This window comes from Lagopus muta, chromosome 17 (assembly GCF_023343835.1).
Source record: "Lagopus muta isolate bLagMut1 chromosome 17, bLagMut1 primary, whole genome shotgun sequence".
Lineage (NCBI taxonomy): Eukaryota > Metazoa > Chordata > Aves > Galliformes > Phasianidae > Lagopus > Lagopus muta.
Window position 1 is genome coordinate 4805737 of NC_064449.1, and position 25834 is coordinate 4831570.

Genomic DNA, 25834 nt, shown 5'->3' on the forward strand with positions numbered 1-25834 from the left:
TCAGTATTCATGAAATCATTAAGAGCCACAGCACAAGCAGGGATTAAAGAACACAGCACTAGGTTATCCCAGGTCATCTTATCCTGTCTGTTGGGTGATGCTTTGCTGACACTGATCCTGAAGGCAGGGAAAAAAAAAAGTGAAGGCAATCTTAATTCTGCTGATAAGAGTGGGAGGAAGACTTCTGCTTTTTCCCCACTCTTTCCTCAACCAATTTGCAACACTAGTTAGGAACATCTGTTAAACTCAGCCTTCAGAATGGATGTAAATGACAGCAAGGAGGGGCCAGTGGCCTTTAATCATCAACTTGTGCAGATTAGACACAGAAAAGAACAAATGTAAATTTGGATGCCAATTAAACCCCTTTTTTGTAATGACTGAAACAGCAGCTAGTGATGGAAAGACTTGACTTGCATCTCCCATGATGGAAGGATCTGAACAATAGTTTCTTAAAGGACTCAGATAAAAAGAGGTTCTTTTAGAATGCCAGGAAGTCATAGTGGCTGAGGTTGGAAGGGACCTCTGGAGATCATCTAGCCCAAGCCCCTGCTCAAGCAGCCTGAGTTGGAGCAGGCTGCTCAGGACTGTGCCCATCAGGGCTTTGAATAACCTCCCACACATGACAACTCCACAAGCAATGTTCCAGGGTTTGGCTACTTTCACAGTAAGTGCTAAATAAGACAAATTCCTTTCTGCAAGTTTCTTTTCACAAAAGTGACACCCCAAAACCTACACCCCCAAAGGGCAACTGACAGCAGTATTCCTCGAATGAGAAGCTACAGTGAGATGCCAAATCCCTTAAGTAAGGTTGCATGTCTGATGATTAATGTAATTTACAAATTGTGCTGCTTATGTGAATCCTGCATTCAAACTTACACACATATAAATGCTTGTTTCTGGAAAAAGACACTTAATTAGAGATAAGAAATAAGGCTTTTCCTTTCACAACAGCTAAATATCATAAACAACCAAGAAGCTCCACTAGAAATCCACACCACTGTCAACCTCCATAGAGAAGACAAGCTCTTCCTGAAGCAGCATCAAGGATGACTATTATTTTCTGGCAGGAGAGTGAAGTTTTTCGTATCCTATGATTTGGGACCTTTCCACAGATGGGGATGGTGCTCAGCAGCGTGGAGGCACTGGAAAGATGTATAATACCAAAGCTGTACCCAAAGACAACCAAGATGAGCAGGAATTTCACTTGATAAAACTCCAGCAAAGCCTTACCTGGGTCTAAACATGTAAATTTGCAGCACTCTTTAGGATCTTTGCGATACTGCTGACATCCCTGCGGCCGCTCACACAAAGCAGCCACACACATTTCTGGTTCACCATTGTGACATGTGCAGCTCAAGCAGGGATCATCCCCTTTCGGAGTAAAATAGTAGCCTTCGTCAACAATGTTGTCCTTGATATCAACACACGTCTGGCCTAGAACAGAAATGCACATCAGTACCCACAACAACACCTGTCTGGCCTAGAAAAGAAATGCACATCAATAGCCAAGTGTCTGTGAGCCTGCCAGAGGTCCAGTTTGATCTATTACAAAACATGACTCGTAAACATAAGCAGATCATCAGTTAAAAGCCAAACTTTGGCGTTTAAAACAACTTTTAAAAGAGTGGGGAAGATAAATGGATTGCATGGAGATGTGCGGGGATGATTTACTGCTCAAAATGGACAAAGTGAATGCTAAGTATTTAATGGAATTGACACGCCTTCAGGTGTCCTCTTCAGGACACACAGAAAAGCAGGCAGTCTGAGAAGGACAAGCTGCAATGCCATGTTTCCTGCAACTCCCTCCCAGCCTTCTGCTACCTAAAACAGCTGAATCTTCTCTGGACCAAATCTGCAGGACACTCTCAACAACAGGTCAGGTCTAAAAAGGAAGCCAGGCAAAATTAACTCCCTTGCCTGCATCTTCATCCCTGCACAGCAAGGAAGTTCAGATGGCTTTAGCCTACAGACTTAACAGGGAGGTACCAAAGCCAGAGAGAAGCGACACAGACTGCTCTGGGATCCTATAGCCTGAAACAACTGGAAGTTGCTATATTCAAAAATACACCATAAATATGTGTTTATTCATTTTTAGGTGATGCTGATAATTTAAGAGTGATATTTACTAATAAAAAAAGGCATATCCTAGCTGCTTAACAGTAACTTTTTAACAAAAAACTATACCGTGGCTGACAGCTACCCATTATGATGCCCCTATCTCAAATAAAATGTCACTTTTTTTTCCCTCCATTTCAATTTACTGGGCAACAGGCAGAAAAGATAACTAAGAGATTTCTCCATATTTGTTATACGCATATTTAAGGACACAAGACAGTTAACACTAAACTAAAACCAACTTACTTCTTTTGCAGAGGAATGATGATTTCTCATAGCAGTTTTCAGCATACCAGCTGTGTAAACCATGGTGCCGAAGGGTAGGAAAATGGAAACACTGAAGCTGGGCACAAAGAACGTTTTCATTTTCAGACATAGCCGTACCAAAGATAGGGTCAGGGGGTAAAAATACTTCCGAAGAGCCTAGAACAAGATGCATTGGTATAAGCAGCCTGGGGGTAAGCAAAGCTTCAGAAAGGCTCTGTAATGTCACTCCTTTCATGCACACCAACGCTCTACAGGGCTACTTGTCCCCAGCTTTAGCTCCCATTAGCAGCACTCCTCTGGGGAAAGGTAAAGAGCGGGGAGGGAAGGGGTGACTCACACAGAAGAGGCTGCAGTTTTCAAGGAGCCACGCAATTTTGCCATTCTGCAGTGATGTTCTCTTATCTCTACAAATGCTTCTCTCCAGAGTCCCATGGGGTTTGCCTGCCAGTTTGGATCTTCTAAGGGGAAATGGTGCAGGGACCAGTACACCTGAAGGTCTGCAAAACGCTCGTGGAGCAAGAACCCACACCAACCCTGAACACATTACCCCATGCTGCTCATAGCTAAACAAAACACAGCTGTGATGCTGCTGCCACTGCACAGAGGTATGTGCTGCCGAGTGCTTCCAACCCATGCAACTGTTAAAAGGCTGCACTGAGATGTGTTCAAAAGAGTGGGGACTCAGCATGAAGTTATTTCTCCCACGCCAGGGCATGAGAAATGTTGTAAGGGCATTGTACAGCTTTCAAAATTTAGCTTCTGACCAGTGTCTTACTGTTAGGTTAACTAGTTACTTACTTCTAAATCAACTGGTACTCAAAGTTGTGGAGCTTCATGTCAGGCCAAGAGACAATTGTGAGAATTGGTCTATGTGGACTTCAGAAGCCTCCTTTCCAAATCTGTGTGCTTAAACATTGACTTCAGCTCCTGCAGTCGCTCAGTTAGGCAGTCATGTCATGTGATGGCCTTTTTCAATATTTAGTCAGATGACTTTTAATGCAATTGGGCTCCCCCATCATTTTTTTGAGGGTTTAAGTTCCATATTTCCCAAGAGTGGATAGAAGTTTTCAAGCTACAGAACCCTAAATCACTTTTGAAACAGATATTAGGAATTCACTGCCTTACTACAAGTCCAAGTCAAGGGAACTTAAGTAAAACCTTTCAGAATCTACTGAAAACTACTACTATGCTATATTTCATACATGTATTATTTTAGTAAATGACTTGCAAGCAAAAGACTAAATGGCACTGAGGATTTAAATTTATATAATGCATCAAGTTAAATACAACTTGTAATACAAACAGCTATCATGATTTTCTATAATTTGTGTCACCCTGGTTACAAACATTTGGTCAGCAGATGGCAGTGCAGTCAACGTTCTGAAGAGCAAAGGAAGGTCCTTTTAAGGAGAACCAGTTTTCTTCTAGGAATTCATAGGCAAAGCCTACCTGTATAAGCAGTTTTGTCCAGACTAGGCAACACAAACCCTTTAGAGAAAAAGGTGGAACCTCCCCTCGCCATCCCTCCGATGTTGAGAGGCACCTTTATGTGCTTTACTTGAAGGAACTAACAAAAATGTTCCTGCCTGCACAAGAAGGAGCAGTTTCCTCTGAATATTCAATCAAATCCTTTTAGGTAAATGGCAAGAGAAATCAATACTTTTGTGTACGGCAGCACAGTGAAACAGCATCACCTCTGGAAAGCTGCGCAGGGTTCAACTACTCCTCGTGCGTCAAAAGTCGTATTTATCTAACTGCTCTCCAGATTTCTGCTCACAATTATGTATTGTACATAATGGAAAGCTATTCATGCAGATTTTCCATCAGTGGAAGTTGTGTATAAGAAGAAAACTACTCTGATCAGTCTTCAAACGCTATACTGGAGTTCACAGTGCTGACGCTTCAAATACTGTTTTTTCATTTTCCATTTCCCTTGACCTGTACCAGCACAGCAGTTGGGCATTCAATTCTGCACACGAGAGTTCATACAACGACATTGAGATAAACTAATCACTTATCTGAATTAATTAAAAATAAAAGGCATAAAAACATATATTTGCATCTGCAGCAGAGGGGACTGCTGCTTTTGCAACCGAATAAGGTCAGCCAGTGTTAACCACTTCCGTTTTGATACTGTAAAGCAAAGCAGTTCCCCTACAGCATTTCAACACCATCAGTAACAGATGATGCTGTTCCTGCAGAAAATATCCACACTTTAAGATAGCTTCCATGAACCATTCAGCTCAGTAACAATTGTAGAGGCCTACCTTTGTAAGCTACTTCCCAGTGACCTTCCAGAGAGTGATTTCGGTTGGTGATTACATACTGATATCCAACCCAGAACCTACAAAAACAATTAAATTCTATTCTAAACATACAAGCCAAAAAACATACTGAGAAATTCAGAAACACTACACGGAACCTAATGATACCTTCATAATTAAAAATTAACTTTGAAAACATTCTGAGGATCTTCTCCTTAAAATTTCAGCCTGTGAATTTGCAAAGTAAAGAGATAACACTGAATGAAGGCACTTAATAGTTTTCCATGTTCACAAATCGCTCATGATGCCTTCCATTTCCATGCATATGCAACACACTCTTGTTATGACTGTGGTATTTTGAACCCAAAAACACTCACAGGCAAAAAACATATAAATAAATGGTTTGCTGTGAAATAACAGAATGAAATACCCCAAGTCACCAAAGCCCAGTCCTTACAACTCATGATGGCATTTTATGTCATTCTCATCTCAAACCTGCAGTCTTTGTCAGAAATGCTGGTGCTTAATGGAAACAAAAATTGTGTTGAAAATTTTAAAGACATATTATTCCTGTACAGTGCAGTGCAGCAATAAATCACTGTAAAATTCATCTCCCCTGTGGTACTTCAAGATCACTAATATGGTGCTGACACAGCCCGAAAAAAGAAAGACTACAGTGGGTTGTAGCCTATTAATCTACTAATATTATTTAAAACACAAAACCCAGAGATGGCCACTGCCATCTCTCAGCATGCTCTTGCAGGGTTGTTCACCTGAAATCAATGCTACCATTAGATTTGCTAGACAAACCTAACTACCAGCAATTAAACCCCACAGAAACTGTTCTCGTGTGAGATCTCTGCTCCTCCCTTCACACTCACCTACGTTGGTCCTTCCTGACAAATGTCTTCTCTTCCAAGTCCCACTCCTGTGCCAGGATAAACCTCAGCTCCTGGTCTGCAGTGAAGGTGGCGAGGGATCCGTTCACCCGCTGACATGTCTGCACGGCGTCCCAGTAGTTCTCCCCATTTAAATAGACTCTGTAACAGCTGGCTGTGCCCTCGTAGTGATGCCACCCTGTTGGGCACTTTCCTAGGAAACATGAAGAATAGAAGGGAAAGCATTCCCCCCAAATTAGGATCTTCAAGGTAATATATCCTCATCCGTTTATGACAATACAACGTGTAATCACTTGCATTTGTACACCCAACATACTGCGTCCATACTTCACCTCACCAGTAGGAGATGCAAGCACTATAAATCATGGGGACTTCCATAACTAATATTCTTCACATAAGGATTTCTCTTAAATGGACTAAAAAACTCCTAGTGATGTTTCACTGCACTGCCACAGCCTTTAAATTCTTCAATTAAGACTGATAATCTACTAAGGAAGCTTTTCCCTGAACAGCTTTAAAAATCCAATCAGTCTGATCAATCCAAAACAAAACAAGCAGCAAGAAGCAGGAAGCATAAACCAGAGGTAGCTAACTTAATGACTGCATCTTTCTATTAGGTGGTTTAAAAACAAGCCCAGCTTGCTTTGACGTTTTCAGCCTTCTTTTAAGGAACAGCCTCAGTAGAATTCACCTACTGCAGCTCAGTCTACCACTGATGATGATGGGGATTCTGGAGCAATGATTGTTTGCCTTGGAAAACTATCATTGCAACGTGCATCTTTAAGGATCAAGAAGGTGAAGGTATGAACTGTTGTCTCTGCTTTCTCTCAATTCTCTCAGAAGGGAATATGCAACAAAAGCCTTAAGGCATTTGTGGATGAGACAGACCCATGGGCTGTTGATGGCTGGCATTCTTGGAGGTGATGGTTAACTAATAAAATCTCAGAGGCAAGCTGATGAAATTTACAACAGACATGAAATACGATATTAGCACTTGCATTTGCAGTATTAATATTGCATGACACCTAATTAAGGTACTTTAAATTCACAAACTGCTTCACGTTTATTGCAAGCTTCAGGACTCCCTTCAGAAACAGTGATCTTTACCATCAAATAATGACACACATTTAGATCTGAATTCCCTTTAAGTGCCCTTCCTCAGTCACCATTTCTATTTAAGAAGCAATGGGATTGTTTAAGACCTGCTGGTCACGCCATTAGGATGGAACTGAATGCAATATTAACCAAACTGCAGAACATTACGGATTTTGCTGTATAGGTTTCTAAACTGTTTTACTGTTCTCCACAAATGTGGCTAACAAGTTAGTATTGGAATCCACAACAGGTCAAAAGACCTATTTTAATAAGCTGCTCCTCTTCTTCCCCCTTTCTAAAAAAATAAAAGTAAAACTCAACAAAGAGATGAGTTTTGACTTTTGTTAATCACTTGACTTCTCCAGAATCCCACCATGCCTTCTTCTCTGCGTGTTCCATTCCTAGCCTGCCCCATCCATTCCTCCAAAGCTAATCAATGCTATCTCACTCCCAAATCACTGCATGATCCATGGAGCACAAGGAGATAGAAGCAAGAGAGGCTTAACATGTTTGGAGCCTGAAGAGATTCAGAGACATCAGTTACTCTGAGCTATCATTTGTGAGGAGGACAGTTGCAGAATATTTCTAAGTATTTAGATAAGGCTGGTAGCAAGATGCAGACAGCAGCACTAGCAGTGATGCAGGAAAGAGGGCAGGATGTTATTGGAGTGGTATTTTGGAAGATTCCCAACTGATGTATGGAAGTTAGATGGAAAAACCTACTCAGACACCACACTCTTCCTCGACAGACCTTCTCTTTAGAGATGCAAGTGAAGAATTTCCTCAAGTTCCTCTCTTCTTCAAGAATAGGATGCAAGTGAAGAATTTCCTCAAGTTCCTCTCTTCTTCAAGAATACATTCCTCTTAAAAAGGCTATGAAACTCACATCTGAGATGCACTTAGTTTATTTAAAAGTACTGTCAAAATGACTTCAATCAAAAGTAATTGATTGTTGCACAAAAACAAGACTGCAGAGGAAGCTGAGTACTCTGCATCTACCAGTCTGCTATATAAACCATGCATTATAACAGCACACATATAAACGAAACGTACAAAACCCTTCAAGAGTACGGAACGTGAACTAAAATTAGTCAAAAATCTATGCAAGAGAAAACCCATTAATTTGCTTTTAAGACAAATTAGTCTGAGTTGTTAAACTAATTAGCAGAAAGATGGGCCAGATTTCCCAGGCTGCAACTTACTGCTAAATCGGACAGGCTGTGCCACATTGACGGTGTGAAAGCGGGTCGTCTCTCCTCCTCTCCCTCGGTTGTGCCTGGAGTCCACATTCTCCTTCCCATGGTAAGTGCGCTGGTCCCCTGTCAATCCTAAGGACAAGAAGGAACAGTCAGTACCAGGGAAAGATGGAACAAAGCAGAGCTGGTTTTGCTAAGCTTTCTGTGGGTTTTAATTCAAGACAAACATGATAAATAATAGGTAGGCAAGCAAAGATGACAGATCTCTGTAGTACCAGCCTGGCCATTTCACAAGGGACATAACTGAAATACTTACAGTTGAGAAGAACCATTAGCACATTACACGAGTCCTGCACAGATAAATATTTGGGCAGATTTTCAACAACTGCAGTTTTGCACAGATCTCCACACCTGTCCTTTTGGTCGCTGCAGCGAATGCACCATCCCCAGTGCACTTTGTCTGATCTCGTTTGCAGAGCTCCCCTCTCTCCAGCTGTGCACTCAGAGGCACGGACAGCTTTCTCAATGTATTTTCCAACATACTCTCTGAGATCTAAGACAAAACTAAAATCAGGAAAGGACTCTCCTCAGCCAGAAGAACAAGGTGTTTTATTCCTTCTCAAGCTTCTAAAACAAATGTTTGCTCATTATTTCTGAAACAAAAAGTGCACAGGCCCTAACCTGGCTGTCAGGGCTTGTGAATGGGTGCATGAGACAAGTGGACTCAGGAGCTGAGCAAAACACAATGCAAGCTGTAGTTCCACAAAGGGGACCAGGGCATTCCAGGAGCAAATGAAGCACGTGGGTCAGGTGCTGCCACTGCCTCAGCCAGCAAAACTAGCAAGTCCATAGGTAGTACAGCTGGAAGGGTGGGGGAGAAGCCTTTGAGAAAGGCTGAGACGAACACTGAGTTTAATGTGGAAATAAGAAATTAACATAAAGCAGAAAAATGAAGAATCTGAGAATGTAGGCATTGAAATAGTTACTTGTATGTCACCTCATACTAGTAGCTAACAGAACAGCACAAAGAGCCGTGCAGACAAATTTCTTATAAAAAGAATCAGCTTACTTCCTTTTAAAGCTGATTAGCTCTATGTACCCAGCTATGGTCCCAAATAAAAAGCAGCAACACAGACTTCTTTAACAGGCTTATCTGTTTGAAATATATTAAAAACTACACGAATTAAACTTCCTCCTTTCAAACTCCAGATAGCAAGAGATCCACGGCAATTTGTAAACACAGTTGGAGGCTGCCTGTTGTGTCACCCAGGGGACAGACCTCGAGAAGATCAACCATCAGACAATGTACTCCTTGGGACAAACTGCTGATGAGAGCCTCAGGCAGAGTAGCTTTGCAATCATCTGGCACCAGCACACTGAGTTTTCCCCACGTTAATGGGATAAGCAAGGGATATTTGGTTATCACGTTACCCAAGGAATTACATGTCCATGGAGATCACCCGTTAAGAAATGGCTGTGTGTAATGAACTCACATGGCCTTACAGGAATAAAGTTGTAACCCCAATATTCAATATTAGAACACACTATTTATCACAGGAAAGGAGTTAGTGCCAAGAAATTCAGTACACTTCAAAGGGCACAAAATGGTAAAGTAATTCAACAGTGTGCACTGCTGATTATTTTTATTGAAGGCCAATCTATTTTTAGTTTTAGGATTGGACTCCTGTTAATCCCAGTGTAAATACTGCTGCTGAAACATTATGATCTTCAAAATGATACCCAGACATTAAAAAAGCAAATCTTTAATTAACATTATTTTTAAAGTCTAATATAATTAACGTAGTTTGCTGTATCGAAGATGAACCAAGCTCAGCATGGGAAGCCCTATTTTCCCCATGGCATCAAATGGTAACATGTAAAGCAAAAGAACCAAACACAAGAAGCATTAGTCCCCTTTCTGAAGTGCAAGCAGATGCAACACCATATGGCTGACCCTTCACAGCTAAACAGAACGCCCACAAGTACTTAACAATTTAACTCTGCCAGGAATAAAAGAGGAGTTCGTAGATTTTAATATGCAAGATTAAGAAAGGGCTACTTGGGTTAGCATCTTAAACTGACACAATTTATGGCAGATGCCGTGAAAAATCCACAGCTCACACCAAGTGAGCTCAGTCAAACATAAGCCAAGGAGACCATGGCTCCTTCCCCAGTGCCCATGCTGGCAGCCCTGCTACTGAAATAAGGCAGAGCTCTGGAGGCACGCAGCACCACAAGTTCTCCTTCATGCCCAGAGCTGTCAGCTGCTTAATAATTTGGAGCTCTTCAAATACGAAATTGCTCAGATTTGACCTGAATTTCCTGTCTCTGAGAAAAGCAAGATGACAATTTTTTCCAGGGCAATAAAGACCACGCTAACAAGCACGCAAATTACTCAGCTGTCTTGAAAAGCAGTTGCAGATTCAGATGGCAAAGGTGTAATTGGGCTGGTTTGCTATTGTGCTGTGGCAATACGCAACAGAATCATTTTCTGTGTGCTTTGCTGTTCCTGTTTCCTTTATTAAAAATATTTATATCTTTAGAAGGAATAGTGCCACGAGCTGAGCTTTCAGATAACAGCCTAAGGCAGAATACCACAGCCTATGTTTCACCAGTGTTTGAAAAAGGAAAACACGCATTTTTAGTGCTTATGTGCACAGTTAATATTCTGAAAGCTATTAATTCAGGGAAGATGAGCTACTTTCCAAATCCTTCCTTTTCTAGATACTAAAGAAACACACAAGAGATAGCAGCAATGGCAGTATTTTCCCTAGCCAAAACAATAGCTTTATATTTTGACTATTCAAGAAAAGGGATTTGCATGGTAGTTAGTGGGGAAGGGCAAAAATGGGTTCAAGGGAAGACTCATGAGACACAGTTTCTCTTTTCCCTTTGCAAAGCACTGCATGCAGGACAGGAACATCCTCCAGAGTGCTTCTAATTGGATCAGGCCATGATTAGCATTCATGCAACTCCTTCCAATTTACAAACAGTCGCTAATTCACTCTAGCATGTTTACTGGCTGAGTAATATACCATCAGGAAAGTTGCCCAACATGTCTGATTACATGACTGTTTTCAGCTGTTCCAAACTTGAAGCTACCCATGTAGAAGGAAAGCTTGCCATGCCGGATGGCTCCTACCACATTTTAGGGCAGTAAACTGTTTCAGATCTGAATCAGTACCACTCACAGTTTTGCAGAACAAAAGTGAAGAATTTAGAAGAGGGAAGTATTTTGCTTCTGCTCTACCTTTTAGCTGAACATGACTTGGCATTTCTGACTGCAAAACTTGCTGAAAACACTCAGAGAAAGCTCTACCTCACGTACACAAGTTTTGCTATTCCTGTTGGGAACAAGGAACACAGAGGGGACAAATGCCATGAGGTTAAGTCAGAAACAAACAGGGGCTTATCCATTATTCTGAGTTAAGTTGTCCAGTTTTCCACATACATCCACAGCATTTACCCACAAGAGCTTCCTCGGGCGCAGTGAGGGATGAACATGCCCTCCAGCAGCCTCTTCTGCACCTCTCAGCATCTCTATCCTTCAGACCATGTGAAAGGATGCAAACAGCCAAGCAGAGCAGAAGGAACGTGTGCTGAGAACACACAAAAGTGAGCTGGCAGGAGCTGAGCCAGGAGCAAGCTGGAACAGAGGCATGCCAGGCAGCACTGCAGGGGGGAGCAAACACAGTGCTCAATGGCAAACATCGCTCAGGGGAGCTGGAAGCTGCAAGCTATCATACAGACCCAAGTCTGCTTTGTACGGAAAAAAGGGCAGACAAGAGACTGACTGTCAGGAGCCTGAAGTATTACAAGAAGTATGTGTAGGGTCAGGACTCATGCAGGGGCGAACCCTGGGATCTGGGAAGCTGCACTGTTTCCCAGAGTTCCTGTGCCACAGCAAACAGTCACTCCAGCCAAGCACTTCATGAGGATGGATGTACCATTAAGACGGGTCTGTTCTGCAGCTGCAATTAAATGCAACAGCAACTACACTTGAAGCAAAGGGCATGCTGCCTAGCACTGAGCACTTGGGAAGACAAGCCTCTGACATTTCCTTTTGGACACTCAAAACACTACACCTGGAATCTTTGCATTTCCATCACAAACAGGGAATTCCAGGACACCTCTCCATTCACTGTATGTCAAAATGAAATACAAAAGCTTGTTCCCTAGACCTCAAACTTTCTCTCCAGTATTACCTACTGAACCTTTAGAAAGCTTTCAATTCAATCTGGTAATTCAAGAGGTGAGAGAGACTCAGGATTAAATCCAATTTCACACCTAATGATTTGGAAATGTACTTCAAATGTCCACAGAGAGGGGTGATTCCTCTCAGGTCTGGCAGCTCCACTCTTTGCTTTATCACTTGTGCCAGGCTGGGAAACAGATGAAACAACCCAGCATCCTGCTGTACTGTGCATCAGTCGAACCCATGGAGTGCCCTGACAGTAAGGAGCTCAAACACCACAAGGGAAAGGAAAAATGAAGCATCCTGTAGGAGATCAGCATGGCTTCAGAGAAGGTGTGCAATTGATCAGGGGCTATTTGTCATTATTTAGCTTTTTAAAAAGGTAGGGGGGGAAAGGAGATGTACTAAGAAGTACATAAATGCCAACAGTTTGAAGATCTCAGTATGCAGTAGTTCATCATATGTGAACAAGCACTCCAATTAAGGATGGAAATGAAAGACTAAGCAACGGAAATGCTTTTCCCAATATATCATTAAGCAAAGAAGCACAGGGTTGGAACACTTTTGGAAGGAGTGTTGAAGCTTCCTGGCCATGAGGCAAACTGAAAGTCAGGTGATAATTCATGGAAGAATACACTGTATGAACAGCCTCAGCTGGAAACACCTTCCTTCACCTAAAACTTTTGGCTGTGTATTTTGTATACATGTGGTCTGACAAAAAAAGCCATTAAATATACTTATTTAGACTGTCTCTGAATGAACACCTTACCTCCTCATGTTCTGGAGATGTTAAAAGAAATGATCCTAACAAAGAAGTATTAGGGTTTGGGATGTTCCCTGTACTTAAGACAACACACAATCACCAAACAATTCTATTACTGGATCATTCTCTTAACTCAGTAGGAGATTCATTACTAACGTGAAAGAAATCAGGCTGAAAAAATGTGAATGGTGCCAAATAACTTTCAATGGCCTTACATTAAATCACTGCAAATAGCAAAATGACAAAGCAGTCACTGGAACACACCCTCATCTGAACCGCACAAACCTAACTCACCACCACTGATGCTTCCGAGCTGCTCATGTTGAAGGGTGCCATTAGCAGCTCAAAGGCTGAAAAGTGAAAAGCTCTGCAATCAGACTCAGAGTCCTTCCTTGCAAGCTTTCTCTTAATGCTTCAGAGAGATTTCATCCCTTTTAATTTGAAGACGTTTTAATTCTCCAAGTTTCACAAGCCCGAGTGGCTTCACTGACTTGTTCTCTTAGTGTTTGGTCTGCCTTTATTGAAATTAAGAACCTTAATTACTAAGGATTTAAATTTAGCTGAATCATCTCACAATTACTCATTTGAATCTAAAGGTATTTTCTAAATTTAAAGCTGCATCATCTCTTGTTAATTCAGTGGCCAAAGAAGAAAGTTATCACTCCTGAGCATGACTTTGTGCTGCTATTATTAGTTGCTTTAGTTTCCCAATCAATGTCTCAGCAGTCGGTCTGTCCCGTGACTGCTTAGTTTCCCCAGCTTGAGAAATACATGCTCTTCCAAGCTTAACTTGGCCTCAGCAGCATTACTTGGATAATTCTGTCCTTCTTCATACTCCAACACACCATTCACATGCACAGCAGCACACGCACTGGTCCCTGCTCTTGGCAGTTCACACAGCATGTGCCCTTCAACGCCCATTTCAGCTCACAATGCTGCCCCACTGAAGTTCTGTCACAGGTATAATAGAGTTTTATGACCTACACCAGTAGTTCCTGTTCCTCTGGTTTGCTGGCTGCCTCCTTGCCTTACTGTGCAAATATCTCAGCTCTTGCCACACCCAGCTTGCTGGCTCCTTTAACTTACAGCCTTTTCCACCAATTACTTATCCAATTAACTTTTTCATCAAGTGGAGCACTTTCCTTCTCTATGCTTTTCATCATTTTCCCCCCTAATACACTCTATGTCAGTTACTCTCCTCTTCCTGCATACGGATATGGAGATGAATCCAGTCTCCCACACTCTGACACTGACACTCCTTGAAGGTCTTCCCACCACGTCAGGCCAGACAGTTCAATGAGACCTAACCCAAACCAAAGGCTGAGTCCATCCTCTGACAAACTGCACTTCTATCAAATCCTCACCCTAGCCTTACACCAAAACGCTCTTCAAAGATCCACCAATGAGTCCTCATCCTCCATTGCAAACATCGTGCAACAGCTTAAGATTGCTGACTGCTACAGCAGGCAAACCATCATTTTGGACTAATGGGATATTTCAGTATCAGTGCTTTTTGAGTAAATCCAAACGTTAATGTGACTTTTTACCCAGCTATTGACTTTCATTGACCTCCAGAACTTGTAGATCCCTAGCTCTTCATATTTGGTCAAAAATAGCTAAGAAGGAGGAAGAATAACAGCACAACTATAAAAGCATGTGTCTTTAAGGACATCCACATCCTGAATAACAACCTCAAACAGAAGCTGCATTAATGGCATGGCTTAATTTGCAGAACCTAGGAAGTTCCTCTCCCCACTCCCTGCAAACATACCCACTCACAGAAACCAGCCAAAAGCCTTCTAAAAAGTCATTTTAAAAAAGGCACTGAGCACATCCTTTCCATTATCTGTGCACAGCACACAGTGGGGAGAAGGCTAATGAGTGTGCAGCTTCAAACATCGAGTGTTACATTTACTTTACTATTTCCACTTAAAAAAAAAAACCCACAACTATTTAGAACAGCTTGTTCCTGCAAAATACCAATGTTACTATTTGGTATCACCTCTGCCACTAAAATAGCTTAAAACTTAGAATGACGACAGACAGACCGAATGCTGTGATATGAATGCGATTCTCTACAAGCAAATTAAGTACCTCAAAGGCAAAGAGCTTCGTAAAACAGTTTTTGAACACAGCTTAGCCATGCTGTAGATGTAAGAGCCTTGAATTGTGCCACAGTTAAATTCTAAGCTATGATTTCAGATTTCTGCTTCACTGCTGTCAGAAAATAAATAGGCTCTTTCACCTTTAAGATACATAGAAAAAGAATTACGTTGGCCAGTGCATAAAAAACAAAAAAACCACCAATGAGAATGCTCCTATTTGTGATTCTATGCTCACTTACTTTTTTTTTTTCATTTTAATAATAAAACTAAAGGTAACTCAGTATCTGGAAGCTTCAGCAGAGAACTGTTGCTGGCAGTAGGCCCCCGAGAACATACATGAGCTCATAAAGAGTAAATACAACAGTTTGTTTGGCAGATCAAAGTTCTCCACTTAAGCACATGAAGTGTAATCGGAACAGGTAGCAATAAAAGAAGCTCTTTACCTAGTCCAGCAATGTACAGTCTGAGTGATGCACTCACGCAACCCAAACTGTAATTCAGAACTTAACCTCAGGCTTATGTGTCATCTCAGTTTAATTGCAACATGATTTTTTCCCTGCAAAGAAAGTCTCTTTTTCAAACTCCAAGCCTTCCTCGCTGCCAGCACATCTCCAGACTGTCAGCAGCAAAGTATGATGCAGTCAACTGAAAAAATGTTTGTAGAGTAAGCCACACAAAAAGGTAAGGTGGTGTTGGGTTGAGCAGCCTTACCTGGACAGTCAACTTCATCGCTCTCGTCCTCGCAGGTGGGCCATCCATCGCACTGCCAGTTGGAAGGGATGCACTGGATGGTTCCACTCCGACACGCAAACTGCCCCGGGGTGCAGCGGAGCTCTGCAAAAGAAGAAAGTTGTGCTTTGTCTCAAATGTAATATGTTCTTCTAAGTCTAAATATACATAAATTGGTCACTGTGTAATGCCTGCTAAATGCTGCTTAGCTTCAGATCACTTCCATACTTCCAACTGGATGTTCGCAGCTCTAACAGACAGGAGGGCCTGCTTCTAGGGTTTGAGAAAGAATTCTAGCACAGAGCCATAGTAAAAACTTCCTAATTAAAACTACACATTAGATCTAACTGGCAGATTTCTGGTTTGTGCAGTCACAGACATTTCAATTCAGCTCCCTCTATGAAATGCAGTGCTCTGATCTACCAGTTGCTACTGCTGTATTAGCCTCACCCAAAAAGAATACGGGTATCACTGAGAGGTGAGCTTTCCACTTACGAAATACTAGCAAGAATACAAGTTGATCATGTTAGAACAACATATTCTCTTTAGTTTCTAAAATGGATTTTCAAGACAATTGCACTATAGTGTGTCTCACTTCTGCTCCTTTCACGTACCTGCAGATGAGCTGGTGTCTCTAACACAACAGAAGGAAGGCAAATACACATTTGCAAAGCCTTCCCAAGCCCAGCTCCAGACTGAGATGAGAGCTGTGGGACCCAGAAGCAGCCAAGAGCAGCGTTCCCCACTTGCATCCTACAGGGCACTAAGGTAGCTTGCTCACTTCTCAGAACTGAGGTGTAAAAACACACTACAGCAGCTTTTAAGTGCTGCCATTACACAACAAACTTACAACACAATTCCCATTACAGTCACTACATACACCAGGACCCACTCAGACATGAACTACAGTCCAATGCAATTTCGAGCCACATCACAAAGGTATTTGTAAAACAATTTCCATACTGCTGAACCTGTTTTCACCTTCTAGCTTAAGCTCTGTTGTAGAATTCACACCTATCAGCACATCCTTCAAAAGAAACTGCCAATATCTGCAAACATGCAATGCCTGCTGCTACAACAGCACTGCCTACTTGCCATCATTATTCTGTCAGTCCTAATTAGCATTATAAAAAGTATGATTTTTCAAAGCTTTTTATGTATATACTCCAATTCCATCTATCAAATGCCAGAACTGAGTAATTCAGCTTAAATGTGTGTCCCTCAGTATCTTTCAGGAATATCTCACCTTCACTGCTCCATCACAGCGCATCCTTCTGCACTGCTACAGGATAGTGACAATGTGCTCTCCTAGGGCAAATCCTCTTCACACCTCACCCACTTGGATCACAGTCAGACCACAAAATGGCTGTAACAGACTCCCAGCCTGCTCCTGGCAGCACAGCTCAGTCACAGAATCATAGAGTGGCTTAAGCTGGAAGGGAACATAAAGCCCACCCAGTCCTAACCCTGCCATGGACTAGTTGCCTCCCCAGCTCAGGCTGCCCAGGTCCCATCCATGGCCTCAGGCACCTCCAGGGATGGGGCATCCCCAGCCTCTCAGGCAGGCCTCATCTCCCTAAGTGAAAAACTTCCCCTAACATCTAATCTAAATCTCTACTCTTTCAGTTTAAAATTCTTCCCCTTTATACTCTCACTACAATGGCAACTTGTTTTCCCACATTCGTGCAGCATCAGCACGGAACACCACATTTCTTAATTTATGGCCATTCCAAGCAATGAGCCTCTGGTAGATGCTTTCCCATACAAGACTGCTTTCTGCCCAGCTGCAGGTCTCCATTACACTGCATGTGGTCTCTGCACAGATCCACACATGCCACTAGTGTGGTAAGTACAATTACACACAGCTGGGCCAGGTAAATAATGACACTGCCCTGAAATCACAGGCATTAAAATAAGCCACCTACATGCCATAATGTTGTTGCTTCCTGCGTTACAGACACTCCTCTATGAACAATGTGTGTACATGGGGTGTACAAACATGTTTACGAAGGCAGGGTCCAGTGCAAAATGAAAAGCTCTGTGTTCTGAAAACATTGTCAATATCAACTCCTGTGCTCTTCACCCTGAGCCCACCTCTCCCTGCATTATTCAAGCACCCAATTCACTGTGAGGTCTCTGGAAGAGTTTCCTCTAAATCGTTTTGCTTCTATTTGTTGCCTGCTGTGATTCACCACAAACAAGATGCAATCATTGAGGAAATCCAACTGCCTTACCAAATGGGCTCATTCCCCAGCTGGACTTACCTAGCACCTCCTTGGCCATCAATTCCAAAGGCTGGTTCTCTCCAGCCAAGCCCTTGCTGCTGTTGGAGTACCAGAGGCACAGCAGCAGCACAGCAGCATGCTGCATCCTGCAACGTCCCCTGCCCAGCTCTGTTCAGGACACACATTAGCACCAGCAAACAAAAACACAGCACAGTGCAACCCTCCAGCTTTCTCAACTCAGTTTATTTGGCATTTGTTGGGAAGAAGGGAAGCAAGTACACAATGGAAACAGCATCACTCGTAGTTCTCTACTACACACAGCATAAACTGACAGGTTTTGTATCAGCTCTACAAACTTAACATACAGCACAGTGTCATGTTCCTGTTGAGCAAAGACCTCAAATGCCAATACCAATTTTTGGGGGCGAATCATCAGATATCCCAGTGCACCCACTGGAGTCACTCACACAAGATAAGTCAAGCCAAAGCTAGCTGTGGACCTGAAAACTCACAAGACTGCTGGAAACTTAATTCATTGAACACCACAAGCGAGGCAGTAAGTTAGGAGTCGTCAACTCCTTCAGCCGCCAAATATTTTCTCTAAGTTAGCAAGCAACAAAATCATCAGGACTTTTAATAATACAAAAATCCTAGTTTCCTATGGGAAGCAATTTTCAAGGCAGCTGTTTATACCTCTACAGAAAACTTTTTTTTCCTGCAAAGATGTTCTCAATTCCGTCCTGAATTCCGGCACAGCTGCACAGGTTTCATGCAGTGAGCACCTTTTCTCCATTATAAAACGATGCACGAAGTCCTTCCAGGTCCAATTATCTCATTTAATCTGAATAATTGAGAATGTTTTCCTTCTGGGGCCTGAGCACAGGCAAGTCCTGGTGCATGGCTCCAGCACTGTGCTGCCTGGGACCAATGCTAACTGTGGCCTGTGTTTTCTGCTTCAAGTCTTGCAGCAGTGCATTTGGACAAGCAGACCTCCTACTTTCATTTTAAATAGAACTAATTTCTTATTCATCTCTCCCCTTTTCTATGCAGAAAGCACAGGGACAACTAGTCCCTCAATAAAAGTGTTATAACTGAAAGTAAGGCTGAGAGCATCTAAATTCAGAACCCGCAACATAGTAAATCTCATTGAGAGCTCCCAATATCAAATAAAGACCGTAAGAGCCACAAGAAACAAAGTGCTGATTCAATACAAGTTCACCTTGCTAGTTCACTTTTCTGAATGAATTTGATGAGGTCGCTTTGAACCAGCAAGCTTCAGATCAAATCTGATAGCATCTGTCCACATTCATTTCAAGCCATGTCAGCTATAGCTTTTCCTCTGCCACCCCTGCCAGCCCTGAGTGTGGCGTGAGGACCTCAACCCAGCTGCCATGAGGGCAGCCTGCATGATGGCCCAGGACACAGCACCACAGGGTGGGAGAAGTGGCAGAGGTGGAAATAATTCTTTGGAAAGGGCAAAAACCATCAAGCTCTAAAAATTTTCAACGAAGAAACAGAAGCCAATTACACATGGGCCCAAACAGGCACTTTTCTGGCTACAAGCACTACAGAGCCACCAACAACCTTCTGAGAATACAAGGCAGTAGGCGACTATGAATGCTTTGCTACCATCTTACAGGGGCATCTATATTCCCTCACTTCAAGACTGAGATCTATAAGAAACTCAGCCCAGCAAAATTCTACACCAGAGGCCCTGCCTCAGGTATGTAACAAACACCTCCTGCAAAGCATTATTTGAGCACACTGAAGCTTTCGGAATCTAAATTCCAACTAAGACACTGCTGTTTACCATCTACAGGATCTACTGAAAAGGAATATCTGAAAGCAGAATCTCCAAGCCAGAAATGTGCCACTGACACACTCCCTCACTTTTAAGCCATGCATTCCTAATGCAAACTCACCATTCACAAGTGGTGCAGGAACCCACAGCCTTGGCAGCTCCCAGTTGAAGAGATGGGCACACGAATGAAGCAATGAGCAAGGGAGCTATTGCTCTGAACCAAAGCCCAAAAGCATACCACTCATTTCAGGAGAAAGCTCTGATACAAAGATTAAACTCTGACTGCAGTCACTGATGATGTGGGACTGAGTTGCTATGACTTAATTTCTCATTAATTTAGAGATTCATCAGCCAGTAAAGTCTGATACATTAAGATACTCTTTTGGCAGCCAACACTACGGATGGAAGCCAGCTTTTAGTGTTTACACTCCTAGCATTTGAATCTGTTTCATTCTGAAGACAAAGAAATGCCACTCTTCATCTCCTATGCTAATTGTTCCTGTCTGCTGTGATTCATTTGTATGGAAATTAAAATTTGATTAAATGCACAAAGCCAGCATTTATTGTTATTTCTATTATAAACTACTACTATAACTGAAAAGACAAGCTCACATACAAAGTCATGTACTTGAAGCTGTAATGAACAATGGAAGCTGTGTGTACTTTGTGTACATCGCTTATTTTGCTCAGGTTTCTCAAGACTGGACCTGGCAGATCTTCACATTTGTTTACAGACTGAAGGAAAACAAAACTGCTTCCTGCTTTCTCAATGTCAGAGTTGCTTGTTGCATCAAACCAGATGAATCAACCTGCAAGAAAATATTCTGAAGAGGCAATTACTGTTATTGAAAGCTGATTAAGCAGTAAGGAAAACACTGGCTACAAGTGCTTTGGCCAGGAGCTCTTCTCATTCAGATTTTCTTCAACTTGTCCAACAGGTCTTACTTATATTTTATAAGATCTGTACCTACATGTTCCACTGTCATTTCGTATTTTGACACATTTAAGAATAAATCTATTAAAATTGAAAATGGCTTTTTTCTTATGACTGATTCTGTGCATCTTGACCCATGCTAAGCTTTATGAGCACAATTAGTTCATGGCACCTCTCATCAGAGCTGAATACAACCAGTACCTCTGAGCTCCAGCACCTCGAAATCGGAGATCCCAAAGTTCCTTGTTCCTGCCAAGTGGAATTGTAACTTCCAATAAATAAATAATACACATTACAGGCATTCCAGTTCTCTGCATGACCTCAGCATGTAGTTTTGTAAAGTAATTAAAACTGTGACAGCGCTCCAGCTGAAAACTGTAAATTCTAATGAATAACTAATGAGCATTCTGTATTACTCAGTGTTCTGTCATACTGAGTTATGCTAAATGACCCTAAAAATCCATCAGAAGATTTCACATCGCATTCAGGAATGTTAGCAGCCCGCTTCCCCTCATCCCCTCCAGACCCATCCATGTTATACCTACACCCGCATGAGCTTGGAACTGACCCAGTTTCTTCCTGCTCACAAGTGTCGTTCACTCCGATTCATTGTCTGCTCTTTGTCTGCAGGGTAGATTCAATGCCAGTAAGGATTAAAAGAAAAAAGCACACACAGCAACACAACCTTAGGCAGTGCAAGAGACCCGGCACTCAGCCAACGCAACATAGGAGCGTCTTGAGTGAGAACCCTGGCTGTGATTGCCTAGACCAAGAAAATACAGATATTGTGATTTATCACTGTGGACATTTATTCCTAATACTGACATAGAAAGGGGAAAATGCAATTCTCAATTCCTCAGTACTGCTAAAACCCAACAGAAAACAAAGCTTGCTACTTGAACTTCGCTAAAAGACTATGAATCATGCAATGCAGCACCAGAGACTGAAAACTGCTTTATTTCCCTAACAGTGATGATAGCAGCTAAGCAACAGGCTTGTTTTTTAGGGGTTTTTGTTGTTGTTGTTGTTTTTCCTCAAGAAACTGCTACATTATGATAATAAGCAGATTAGCTGGAGGGAAGAGCAAGATACAGCTCTGGCACAAAGAATCACTCGCTACAAAGCCAAAACCACAGGGACTCAAGAACCTTTAATATGGCTCAGAATTAAAGCCTACGTTTCCATTACACTAACAACCTCTTTCAGGACTTCAGCTGTTCTATGAAGACTGAAGCAGGCCTTCATGTTTAGTTCAGCAGCACCAAGTGACCTACGCCAATGCAGCACCAGAGCCTGCCTGCACATCCTCCATTTTCCACCCAGCTGAGGTAATTCTGAGCTGTAGCTTCCAGAGGGCCCTGGCCTGCTGCTCCACCAGCCTATGTTTGTTGGAATACCCCTAAGAAGGCATGCAGAGGATCTAAGGATACCCAAGCACTGTGTGCCATTGCCTGGGAGCTGCCTACCAGAACTACCCACAGAAATGCAGGCAGTCAGATTAGTGCCTCTCCTCCAACCTGCTGCAGCCTCAGGATTAGAGAAGAACACAAACTACAAAGCCTTTCTGCAGGAAGAGCTAAGGTACAATATCTGCGCTTACGCAAAGCCTTATTTTCACTTCACAAGGCTCACCAGGGAAAGAATCTGTATCCCCTGGGGCAAAATAAACTATAAGCATTAAAAAAAAAAAAAAAAAAATCCAGCAAAGAAAACAGTTACTCAGAGAAATAAGAGTTTTCCATAGAGGAAAACTTCAATCCAGTGTTCTACATGAACAACATTAATATTTTCTTTAGATCAAGTTTCAACAAGAAGAGTATTCAGATGAAATGTGATAAGAGCAATTCAAGAACTATCAGAGCAATCAAGGCTAATTTGTAACCACCCTTAAACTGAAAGTAGGAACTGCCAGATTGCAAAGATATTGGGAAGCAGCTCCATCGACTTCCAACAGGACAACACATGTTCCCACCTTGTAGAAAAACAAAACAAAAGCTAACGTCACTGTTTCTCTAAGTACAGGATTTATATCCCCAAACTTTCAGCATGAAATGCAAAGAAAACACATCATTTAAGGTCAAACATGCATTAAGGATACCTTGCTGCAATAACCTTTAATGTCAAGCAAGAAGGTAACAAAATCCTACATGTGAAGTCAGGCATTTTTAATGACAGCGCTCTCCAAAAACTAACCCCAGCAATTTCTTGATTTTAAACCGAGAGAACAGGCCTTTCACAGAGCCTTGAAAGTTACAGCCTCAAACAACAAGGGCAAACAGGAGGTTCTATATGCACATCAGCACTGTTCAAACGCAGCCCGGACTACAAAAACCTCTGGCTCCTGCTCCATTTCTCTTCACGTCTTGCACAGGGCTTGATGCGCAAGCACCTAGAACACTTAAAAGCAAAAATTTGATACACAGAAACATTCTGATCTGGGATACTGAGAACACATTCTATCCTTTGCAAAGTAGCTGCTGCAGTAGCTGTCACACACTGTGGCAAATGGTCATGCTTTGAATAGCATTCCATGGATCCAGCGGAGCCCAGCACGGCAGGAATGCAGCCCGTGTTGGTCACCGCCGCATCTGTCCACACCATGTGTGATGCCATGCACTCCCATTCTGCAGTAAAACAAGGACCTGGGCAAGTTTCTTGTATCAAAACATGAGGCTTAATTACCCACATCCCACCTGCTTGGGCTCAGAAAGCCACAGATGGACACTGATACAGCACAGCATCCTTGCACAACTTCTCTCCAAGCTCCTGCCAGAACACAAGGTGCTCCTGGTTAGGTCTGCACTTGGATGTCACTGCTGTAAGACTCCCGGGTTTGGTTTTTGGCTTTGCTCCTTAATCAAGTAAAACATGTTACTCTGAAGTCAGAAGGAATCCTTTTAATTTAAACTGCTAATGAACGTGAGCACAAAGCAAAACTACGTACACGAATCCTGCAGGACAACCCACTGTGTTATTCAGAGTCCATCCCCAGCACTGGAGCAGAAGCAAAGCTCAATGCCCCCATCCACCACTCACCTCCCCACTCCAATTTTATGAAAATAGGACCAAAAACCTCAGTAAGCATAGTCAAATATTTGCATAACTCATCCTCAGCCAATTCTACATTTCCATGCACTAGTCAATAAACACAGTGGAAACCAAATATAACACTTAGATCAACCAAATTTAATTTTAATTAACTAGGAAGCTGAATGCTATTTTGTTTAGCTTTACTTAATGAGGCAACTATCAATTCCTACTAAGCCTGAGAAAATTTGTATTTCTCAATAACCTAAATGGTAGGCATCAAACACTGACTATAACCTCCTCAGCATACAACGAATACCATTAAAACACTGTTCATCAAATACAGAATGAGAGGACTGACCCTTTAGCACAAAGCTGAAATTAAAAGTTTCACAGGAAACCACAACACACCAGAGATCTGGCACTTTGGGAAATGCAGATTAAAGGCTCATCCCAACTCATGTATTTAAGTCACTCGATTGCTGGAGTTCTGCTGCAGCTCATCAGTGCCAACCCAAGGAGCTGAGAGTTCTCATCAACCCTCAACAAGTTCTTGGCCAACTGCACAGTGAGTGCAATGCACGGGTTTGTGTCTGCCACGCACAGACTGTCCATGATACACAAACTCCCCCAGGGCAGCCAGCAGTCCCATGCTAGCGCCAGGCACCAACCCACACTTGGCACCAAGGAAGAACTGCTGGCCCTGGCAGCAGAACAGTCTTGGAAACTGGCAAACAGTTCCCTAAAACTGCAGTGTATGGGGGACACATGCTCAATACTGTACTTGGGCAGGAATCATATGCTGCAGCTGCAAAACAAACAACACCCTGCCAGCCAGCGTGACCGAAGGAGGCTGTGTTTGGAGGCTGTGCCACAGGAACCAGGAGAAGCGTGCTCCTTGCGGAGCTGCCCGTGTTCCCCTGCTTCATTTGGAGCCAGGAAGGTGGACTGCCCAATTTCTCACACCTTCCAGGTTGGTTTTCCCGCATTTGCTGAGGGATTTTACCTCTTTCATTCTCAGTATCTGAAGTTCTGAACTCTTTGAACCTGCTGTGTCAATCCCCAGCTGCCTGCAGCAGCACTTCTCCATGGCCTCGCCTTGCTCTACTCCTGAACCCACTGTGGGGACACAGAAGTCACGTCTGTCAGAATCCCCTTCTGCTCTACTGCTTCTGAGAATCCCAGCCGTGCACACCAAGCACTGTATGCCTGCAGGCCCTTGCTCCTCCTTACTGCACAGGCACAGCAGCAAACCTACACGCACCCCAAAGTTGCTTTACAACTGGGAATGACCAATCTCACAGCATCACAGCTGCTGCTCATACCGTTGGCCTTGTCCCCTCACTGACAGCGGCTGCAAGGAAGAGTTTTTAAATCCAGCAACCTCGTTTACAGCCTAGAACAGCAACAAACAGCAGAGCAGCAAGACACCAGGAAAACAACAACTGGAACACTGAAAAATGAGGGGCTGAGCGGGGGGCAGGCTTGCGTGCAGCAGCATTGGCAGAAGAGGTGCAGTGGAAACCTTCTGCCTTGCACCAAGCTCTCGCCTGGGAGTTCAGCTGAATGCAAACACAGGGACTGCAGCGAGCAGCAACATGGAACCCAACAAACATTACTCATCGCAGCTTTCTCCGAGGTAGACAGGGAACAAAAGGCAAAATCAGAGCTTCTACTTGCTAGCTGATGCAATCTCTCTAGGAGAAAGGAAAGCTGTGCCTTGGCCACATTTTATGACTGCTCTATTTGGGTCTTCAAATGAACCAACTGATACAACAGAATTAGTCAAAAACAAATTCAACCCCAGCATACAAGTTTTGCTGAGGGTCTTTTCAGACTCCTAATTAAGGAGCTGTGTTTAAGAGCTACACCTTTAGATCAACAAGGAGCTGGCAGCACAAACACTAAGTACTGTATGGCCCCAAGGCCCCAGCACCTCTCCTGCACAACCTCGTAAACCTGAAGCCATGCACACCAAGCAGCACAGCAAGAAGTGCAGACCCTAAGCCAAGGCTGTGGGGTGTTCGATCAGACACCTCGCAGTGCCAAGTCTGCCTAAGCACTGCCAATCAGATAAACTGCACTCAATTTTTAGGAGCCAATCTCAGGCTAGAGGAATTACTTCCTCTAGCTAGCCCTGAGGTGGAGGAAAAAAAGCTGCAAGAAGAACTCTATTGGCTTTTAGCTGCCTGGTAAATGCTGTAACAAGAAAGCCCAAT

The 25834-nt window shown here is 42.8% G+C and overlaps 1 protein-coding gene across 1 annotated transcript in view; it reads right to left on the minus strand.

Moving 5' to 3' along the window:
- Nucleotides 1–25834, minus strand: part of DGCR2 (DiGeorge syndrome critical region gene 2) — a 37124-nt gene that overhangs the window by 7388 nt on the left and 3902 nt on the right. Inside the window, exons 2-7 of the mRNA XM_048964094.1 lie at nt 15611–15733; nt 7843–7968; nt 5528–5738; nt 4650–4726; nt 2362–2538; nt 1231–1434 (exon numbers count right to left, since the gene is read on the minus strand). Of these exons, the coding sequence (XP_048820051.1) occupies nt 1231–1434; nt 2362–2538; nt 4650–4726; nt 5528–5738; nt 7843–7968; nt 15611–15733 (918 nt within the window). The remainder of the gene's footprint in view (nt 1–1230; nt 1435–2361; nt 2539–4649; nt 4727–5527; nt 5739–7842; nt 7969–15610; nt 15734–25834) is intronic.